The sequence below is a fragment of the Phalacrocorax carbo genome, chromosome 4, assembly GCF_963921805.1.
Source record: "Phalacrocorax carbo chromosome 4, bPhaCar2.1, whole genome shotgun sequence".
Lineage (NCBI taxonomy): Eukaryota > Metazoa > Chordata > Aves > Suliformes > Phalacrocoracidae > Phalacrocorax > Phalacrocorax carbo.
Window position 1 is genome coordinate 6,856,694 of NC_087516.1, and position 9,486 is coordinate 6,866,179.

Here is a 9,486-nt window from a genome sequence, read left to right on the forward strand (position 1 = left end):
TGATAATAATGCCAGGATCCCGTCCGTCTCAAGACACCATTATAAAATGTTCATATGAATAAAAACAGATTCAGCTACATCTAAATCATAGTTATTCAGCATCACGTATTTATATTTTAGAGGTTTTTTTATGTGTTGTCTCTAAAACAAGCCATTTGACAACATTTAGAATCAACTCTGAACTAGAAAGTTTAGAGCAAGTTTTTACCAATGGCTCAGAGTGCTAATATAAAAAGAAAAAGCTTTTGGGTTGTTTGGCCTTTGTTTTTTTCCCCCAAGGACTGCTCTGCTATTTGTAAGAAGCAGAAGGCTGAAGAGCTAGTAGTCTTAGTCAAGATGTCAGAAAAGCAATCTTCTCCATTGCATTATTGAGATAAGGCTTCTACATAAAGAAATCTCTTCTCTGTTGTTGAGCCAACACAGGCAAGACAACAATCTACAACTCAAATTTAGCTTTAAGTGATTCTTTTGTTAGTTTCTCCAGAAGAGTTGTCTATTTGCTGACCATTAACAGGTCAAAATAGAACACCAATGATGCACTACTAGCAGTATCAACATGGGATATCCACTACTTGTTTTATTCAGACTGTTTGCAGGCTGTGAGAGTAGTTTCCTGAAGAGGTTAAATCCTTTATCACTAGCGGATACTCTTCAAAATGCCTGACCAGTCAGTCACACCGGGCAATTGTTTCAACCCATCTCTACCTAATTTTCACTAACAAACTTTCCTCCTGGTGCTCACTAAAGGGCCTATAAATCAACCATGTCATTTACATCCTGCCCAATTCCTCATTTGTTTAGGATTAGAAGTGACATGTTTCTATTAAAGAACAAAGGGAAACTATTCCTGATTAGCCCCACAATCAACATGATGCAATTGCTGTCACCTGAGCTGAATAACTGACCCACACACTCCCTCATTCAACTCTTAAGCAATAGTATCCTGGATCAGCTACAGAAGGTTTTTAAATCAGATATTACATTCAAAACTGGTATTTATAGAGTTACAGCAATAAACACCTACCCCAAGTTTTACCCATCTGAAGTTTGCATTTAGAATGCAGTAACTCAACAAATCTTAAATATCAAGATAAAAGATTTATCTTCCATCTTTATAATGCCATACAAGGTTACCTGAATGGGTGTCAAAAGGTCTTTAGAAAGAAAAACACATCTCTCTTCACCGAGATAGCGTACTGAAACCACTGATCCCAAACCAGCTTTGTCCACTAAGGATTTGTAAGTCTAGAAAAGTGATAAACATTCTTAGAAACAGAGTAAGGAGATCTCATCGTTCCTCATTTACATTTAAAAAATTGTTTTAGTTTTACATCTATTTTTTCTGTTAAGATATCACACCTACATGCAACTCTTGAAACAAAGCAAGTTTCCAATAAAACTTCTAATACTTGCCTAATAAAGGAGTTACTGGACTATACTTGAAATTAATTTCATTTAGAATAAGGAATTCGGTTCAGGTGGCCATAATTAACACTTATTAATCATTCATGTCAACATGAAGACTTTACTAATACTAGGAGTTCTAATTGTGGATATGTTAATGAAAAACCCTCCTTATGATAGACTGGGGACTAACTAAGAAAAACAATGAATGCCTACTGTATGGCTTACATTAAAGTTCTCAAAGCTCATGCAACACTGAGAGCCTCATAGTTGTTCTACCACAGCAGTACAATTACAAAGCTGTGTTCACAGAATCCCAGACTGGCAGAGGTTGGAAGGGCCTTCTGGAGATCATCTTGTCCCACCCCCTGCTTGAGCAGGCACCCCCAGAGCAGGGGGCACAGGACCACATCCAGGCAGGGTTTGAATGTCTCCAGGGAAGGGACTCCACAACCTCCCTGGACAGCCTGTTCCAGCGCTCTGTCACCCAGGTAAACCAAGGCTTTAAGAACATGGAAGAAAAAAATTTCCTTTAAAAGCTTCTGAAGTCTTTCTAGTATGTTCAAGGTTAATTTTTGTCTAGTCCTGCAATAAGAGCTCTTAGTGTATAGGCACGAGGAGCCTGGAAAATTGGAATTGGCAAGAATAACTCCTCCCTACATGAAAAGTATATTTGTGCCCTACTTAAAAGAAGAGAAGAAACTCATTCTGATATTGTGTGTTTGGGTTTCAAACAAAGACATTCTTTCTCTTTGCTGTTTTCACTTCAGTTAGGCCAGCACTGGCGAAGGGATGGTATCACTGTAAGAGGAACGAGAATCTCTCCAGGAATGACCAGGCATGACAAGGGTTCTGCAAAGCTATTCCATTTGTCAGAAACATACTCTCCCGTATACTTGAGTCAATAAATTGTGTGGGTTAATTTATTTATCTCTTGATCACATCTCTTTTGTGACCCCTTCTTTCCTGCCTTGTGTGGTAGTAAAGGGGGCAAAAAGACTTTTTGCCAAGACAAGCTTCAGTATTGTGCTTTACTTTATCCTACATCATTCCTCTGCTAAGTGAGCTTTGGAACACATACCCTCCATGAACTGACACATCAAACATCACAAGAAAACCTTATGCATAAATTGAAGACAAGTAACCAGTAAGAACTGTTCAGATACTTGCAAAAGGACAACAGCCAAGTTTAAAAAAAACAGGTTTTCAGAACACTGTATCAGCAAAATCTATAGTAGAACTGCTGATATTAATGCACGGTCAGGAAATAAAACAAAGGATTCATCTTTCCACTTCCTCACCCATCCTATTTGGCCCTACTTCCAACAAATATCTGCTTAGATTAGCTTTCCTTAAAACTCAGCTAAAATGCAGCAACATGAATTACACTGCCTACTTTATACCTAGCAAAGGTAAGAATGTTAAAACATGGACTACAACTTCAGCATAATTAATGTACAGCAAGTTTACATCTTCATTATTTCACAGCTACTTCTATGAGTAGCAAGATCCAAAGTAGTCAAGTAAAACTACACTGGCTGAATACATTAAGAAATGCTCCCAGTTCACCTCTACCGGCTAATTTGCCTAGCCAGCCATGCATGGCAGTTACACAAAGCTTAGTTCTCTGGCTTGTTCAGTGTAGCTCAGGTTTTTGTATGCACAAAAGCCATCCAAATCTCACATATCATCTGTGCCAGGCAGCCATCACATAAGTAACTCAAAATATTTTTGTCTCAGATCAAGAATCACTGAAGAATTAACAGTACTTGAGGCAGAATAGAAGAATTCAAGGTAAAAATACAGGCTATCCTTAGAAACCTGATTATTTGCCCTTTTTCTCTCTATTCTTAACAGCAATTTCATAAATGAAGAAACATGAGACTAGAGGGAGAAGGAATGAACATCAAACAGAACAGTGGTTTGGGAGAGAAGCAAAGTCAGAAGAATAGATTCCTGTATCTCCAGGCACAACATACCAACTTCTAATGCTTACAAGGTCTGCCTAGCTCTAGCTGTACAAAGAGTTAGTCTCCCTTCAGATTACATGTAAGGGTACACCAGTGAAGCTGTACTTGAGAAATTCACACTTGTAACAACGCTGTCCCTGGGAGACAGAACTGAAGCACCAAAGTGAATTAGGCCAAGCGTATACTTGCCATTGCAGGCCACTGGACAGGAGACATAGAGCTGGCTTGAGATTTCCTTTCAGCCAGTACCAGCTTTTGCTCCACCAGGAATACTTTCATTTTATGGCTGTAGACTTCTAGCCATCTTCTTTTTTCCCATGACTCATCATCAAATTCTACACAAATCTGCAGAAAGGAAACAAAGTGAAGGAGTGACTAACCATAGAATTCAGACACATACAACATGATAAAGGATAAACAAACACAAGTTTTCTCCACAAAGAAAGAAATTTAATTAAAAGTACTTGTGATTGCCTTTCTGTCACACAATCAAGCAGTCACTAAAGCATCCCAAGCTGACCTCGTATTTCATAAGGGATAGTCAATGCTCACAGATTTATCATTACTGTTGCCTAAAACATTAATATTCCTATTTAACTTTACAATTCAGAAAGTCCTCTGGTGTTTATGTGTTAACTCTGCCACGACTGTTTTGGTCAAAGAAAAAACCAAAAACTTTAAAGACCTGTATACAGTAGTGGCACAAGCATTTCCCACAAGCTCTAAACCAAAGTACTTGAATAAACAAGCTGTTTTCCAATAATATTTTAAGCATTAGAGTCCCAAAGAATAGCTTTACTTAATATATTGGAAGGACAAATGACAGTATGCCAGTAAAAGTGATCAAATTATATAATGTGAATAAGGTCACTTGCTGCCTGCTTTTAACTGGTATTTATCTTTATGAGTCTCTGAAGCATCTCTACAGACTTTTCAAGAGGAAAGCAGTCGTCACTTCATGGCAAAACTATGGTGGCTTGACCAATTTCTTTGGGATGGCATTACCCTTCTTTCATAGGCAACACAGGGAGATCAACAAAGGACTGGGAAAGACCGCAAGTACAGCTTTGCCTGAATACAGGAATTGGATGTTTTGGTAGAGAGCACTACTCCTGGAAGAATCACTCTCTTTTCCCATAAAAACAAAACCATCCAGTCTAAATACATTTAACTAATTTACCCTAACGGCAGAGAAACCTATGTCGAGTGAATCTGAGAAACGTTCCCTAGTGTTTAGCTTCCCTCTAAGGGGAAAGGCAAGTAAAAGCATGCACGCAAAACAGCATTACCACAGACAGGAGTTGTAAAACTAATTGCTGCAGAAATGAATTTAGTCATTTTGAAGTTCACGGAAACAATGAAAGAGATAAGCAAATAACACCAGTACCAGAACGGCTTGTTTTGTCTATAGCACAAAGAGGAAAACACAGTTGAGAAAATACTTTCAAAAGTAGTTGACAGTTCTATTCTCTAGTTTGCTCCTGACACTACAGAAAAAGATTCAATACTTCTACTCCTTTAGAGACTTTCCCCCACCCCAATCCATTACTATTTGGAGTCTAACTACACATTACTCTTCCCCAGAGCTGAGAGAGAAGAAAGGAAACAGCACATGTTTTGGTACAAAAGATCTCTCTACTCCTACATTGTCTACTGCAACTTCTTTAACACTTTCACTGGAGAATGCATTAAGTCAATTGCTTCTAGCAGAACCGTAACCAGTTACAAGGCTCACAGTGAAGTCCCCAACAGCACCTGCTCTTTCTCCTTTTACGTCCCAGAGAAGGTCCTTAAGAAGAGCTTTCTGCAGCATCAACTTCCTCCTCCTCATTCCAAGTGCAGCGTGGGCATCGCCCCCGCCGGCCAAAGATGGAGAAAGCTCCACCCCTGCCGCGGATCCACAACAAGCTCGGCCTCTAACAACTCGGGACTCTTCATAACAAAGTTTAACTCTTTTTTGAAAGAGTAGAGACACATACAGTTTCTTCTCATTTGACAAGGAGCGGGTACTTCTTCAGTTAAGTAAAGGTCACAAATTTCTCCCCGTTAAAAAAAGAACCACAAAGGCAAGGAAACAGTTTTAACTGAATAGTGGTACCGTTCTTCTGCCATAGAATGGTCAACCACCAAAGTCCCTTGTAGAAACAAGAGGCCCATGTAACAAGATGCCGTTACTATAATGGAGTTTGGTCCTTACTGAGTACTTTGTATACTACAGGAATTGCCCAGGCATGGTTGAATAGTTTTACTGACTACAGTTGCCAAATAACCCCTTAAGAGCTTTACAGTCAAATCGCAAAAGTTGCTTGACTTCCACCAAAATGCATAGTTAAGTTTGCACTAATTGATTGCATGTTCAGAAATCCCTTTGGTAATCATTTAGAAGTGGCCACCATGCAAGAAGAGTCCAAGAAACCTCCAACACCATATATGAATTAGTCTTTTAAGACCATAGAAGTAATTGTTCATTACCAGCTACTTCAAAGAGCCAGAACGAAAAGCCACCAATCCCATCGACATAAGAGTGTTTCAGTTTTATAAATAACTGCAATCTCTGGGGAAAAAAATTGTTTACAACTGACAAGGACTTAAATTACATTTAGGAAATATGCAGAAATAAAATCTAGGCACAGTGAGTGCACAAAAAACCTTAAGTTTTCAAAATGCTGGTGGAAGAAAGCACGTTTATAATTAGTTTGAGGTAATTTCCGGCACTAGTACAAGCACACTGGGGGCTTTGGCCAGAGTTGCACATTTTCAAGCATGTTAAGCAGGCAAGTTGACCAAGACGACCTCTCTCCCCCGACAACACTATATATACGTGTGCGTACACATGCACGAACACGAAGTTTCCGGGTCACAGGGTAAGCGCTCTCATTTTATTAGGTCCCGGTTACCTTCAAGTCTTGTTTGGATATGTCTGTGTGCGAAACCGCTCGGATCCTGCCTGACTTCCACGGCCATTCCGAGATGCGGCTGGTGTCCCACGACCTGTCCTCCTCCTCCGACAGGCTGAGGAACTTCTTCCCCACCAGCAGCGACCAGCTCCCCTCGAGCCTCAGCACCATTTTAACTCATCGGGAGGCCTCCGGAGAGGAAACCGACGGAAGGAGAAGAAAAAAAGAAAACAAACCAAACAAAACAAGGCGTCGGTCAGCTGGCAGGCCGCGCTGCCAGCCCCGCCGGCGGGCTCGCCCCCCGCCCGCCCTTCCTCACAGGGAGCCGCGGGGCCGAGGCGGTAGGAGCAGCCTTGCTTCCTTCTTCCTCTCCCCGGCCTTCCTCCGCGCCCGCCCCGCTCCTTTCCAGGCGGCTCCAACCGAGCCCTCGGACACCCACAGGACGCTTCTGTGCCCCCGGTCAGGTTAATCATTCCCTCCGGGGGGGGGGGAGGTGGAAGGAAATACCAAAGGCTGCTGCAGCGCGGCTCCGAGCTATTTCCACGGCGGTGGCCGGCCGCCACCCTGCCCCCGCGGCCTCTTTGTTCCCTCCCTCCGAGGAGCCGGAGCGGCTGGCAGCAGCCGAGGGGGAGGTAGAGAAGCGCGCGGCCGGGCCGAGCTCCTTCCGGACGCCCGTCCGCCTCACGGATAGCTCCTCCCCGCCCGGCCAGCCCTCCGACCTCACCCCTGCCCTCACCTGCTCCCCCCCCGGCCCCCGCCGCCGGTCCCTCCCGGCGCAGCCCTCGGTCCCCCGGCGCCCGGCAGCGGGCTCCGCCACGGCGGCGCGGCGCGTCCCCTCCGCCCCCAGCAACGCCGCTGCGCCCGGCGGTACTACGCGTCCCCGCGCTCGCGCACACACCCCCTCACCCGCCCGCCCATCCTCCGCTCCGCCACCTCGCGCCCATTGGCTCTTCCCCGCCAGCGGGGCGGGGCTCCCTGTTAGCCTCCCGCAGCGATTGGCCTGGAGGGGCGGTGCCCGCGCTCCCGGCCACGCCTCGAAACCGTTGCTCAGCAGATGGGGGATTAAAAAGATGAGTATCCCTCCGCGAAGCTTCGGCTGAAGGAGTCCGCCAGCCCGCCCACGTCCACGAAGAGCCCAAAGATGGGCCCACACGTAAAAATAAACGTGTTTTAGGCCGTGGCGCGCTTTGAGGCTTGTGTTTCCGCCTCAGGCGGGCTGAGCCTTAAGCTATAAGGCCCGCCTTTGGGGTCGGCGGAGGGATCTGATGGCTGCAAGAAGCGTGAAGCGACCGCTTATACGTGCGGTTCGCGGCGTACTCAGATATAGCACAGGGGGAGGGGGCACCTGCGGAGCGCTTCTGCGCAAGCGCAGATCGGAGAGGCGCACCTGCGGGGGCGCTGCGGGCTGCCGTCTGCGCAAGCGCAGATGGGAACGGGTCTCGACACCTGCTCGGGGGCGGTGTATGCGCCTGCGCAGGAGGGGTCCGACGGCGCGGGGGAGTAAGGCGGAAGCGCCTGAAGGGCCACCATCTTGTTTGGTGTCTTGGGGCTGGGGAGGGCCGGGGGTGGCTGGCTCGGCAGGGCGGGAGGAGTCGCAGGGGGAATAAATAACGTGTCCTAGAGGTTCTTTGGGAGGATGGCAGGCTCTAGAGATGCTCTAGCTGTAGCTGAGCTGGGTTATATAGTTCTATCTATGAGCAAATGGCTTCCACCACCTCAGATCTCTTATTGTTTTCATGCAAGACCTGTGCACTCTTATGAAAGACCAGAGCATAACAGGGCCGAGTAGATAAACTGATAACATGGTAAAGAGCAAGCTCGTGATACTCTGCAGTGACCTAGCAAGAGGTACATGCTCCTCTTACCACAAGATTTTGCTACCAGAGGATGTGGGAGGAGGAAGACCAAAAATGAAGAACGTACCCAAGGCCAAGAAGCTGTTGAGTCATCCAGTTTACTGGAAGCTGGTGGTATTCAGCTTATGCTTTCTCTGGGGTTCTTCCCATCATGAGAGATGTCTGAGCTCCAAAAATCCCCATCAAACAGCAGCACGGGCTCTGCTGCAGGTGGGATATTCCTGTTGCGTTCTGGTTTCATCCTCCATTTTTTCAAATAAGCCAGTCCCACATTTATGTTAAATACATTTTTAAAGCTTTTCTCACCAATTTGCTTCAAGACTCTCCACTGATCACATGTCTACTGCTACAATCAAACAAACATGTTCACATATGAAATGGAAAAGCGCAAAAAATTCCTTGTGCATTGTGATGAGGGAGTCGCTGTCCTTCACGCCATGGAAATCAGGCAGCCTAAATTCCTTGGTAACCTTAAGGCCTCTTCAGCGATTCCTAGCAGCAAGATGAACCTAGTAATATGTAGCATTTTCTGGAGGGAAAACACACAAACGAAAGTGAATAATAGAAAATTAGTCTAATACATTAGTACTGAATGTAGCCTGAAGAAATACTTGTTAGCAGGCACTGAAAGGAAAAACAGGTATGTTTGCTTCTCAGATTTAAATATTTAAGATGAAGACCAGACCTATAAAATGGAATTTGTGTTAAGAGATTGTATAAAGCAAGATATATTTGAACCTACCAAATCACTTGTTTCATTGTTGGTATTAGGCTTTTGTAACAGCAGCTGTACAACGTATCCATCATACAGCGTAGGTGTTGTATACCCTCCTTATTTAAAGTCCTTATTTTTTAGGCGTACACTACAGTTTGCCTCCAAGAGTAGCTGATTGATATGTGCAGGAAGAGCAATGTTAGGCAATAAGGAAGCAATATCATTTGACACAATAGATAAAACTGTTGGTAGCATTCCAGTTGCCTAATGTTTTGGGTTTTTTTTTTCCATTAGCACCAGAATAAAGGAAAGCTTTATGGGGAGATTTGAAAGACAGCAATGTGGGTTTCGTGAATGAGCAGCTCCCACATGCAGAGTAACACGAAGATTGATCAAAGGTGCTTTAAAATTTAATAGTTTGGGTAGGTACTGGCCTAGAGGGCTGAGAGTAAGAGAGCCAGCAGAGTTTGATAGCTACAATGATGTAGTCCATGAATAACCCTGAAAATGAACTTACACTTACACAGGAAATTATGCTAAAAGAGGAGTCATATGATCAAAATGCAACATTCTGAATGTGTATAAAGTAACACAAAGTAGCAAAGACCACAAGGGAAGGTGGTAGAGCAGGCAGAGTACAAGTT

At 44.3% G+C, this 9,486-nt stretch overlaps 1 protein-coding gene across 5 annotated transcripts in view; it reads right to left on the reverse strand.

Annotated features, from left to right (window-relative positions):
* Positions 1-7,025, reverse strand: part of KDM3A (lysine demethylase 3A) — a 32,222-nt gene extending 25,197 nt beyond the window's left edge. Inside the window, exons 1-4 of one of the 5 annotated variants that reach the window (XM_064448898.1) lie at positions 7,008-7,025; positions 6,272-6,460; positions 3,564-3,719; positions 1,135-1,245 (exon numbers count right to left, since the gene is read on the reverse strand). In XM_064448898.1, coding sequence (XP_064304968.1) covers positions 1,135-1,245; positions 3,564-3,719; positions 6,272-6,442 — 438 coding nt within the window. In that variant the 5' untranslated portion in view covers positions 6,443-6,460; positions 7,008-7,025. The other 4 variants (XM_064448897.1, XM_064448896.1, XM_064448899.1 and 1 more) reach the window with 4 other exon arrangements.
* Between the last annotated feature and the right edge of the window lie 2,461 nt (positions 7,026-9,486).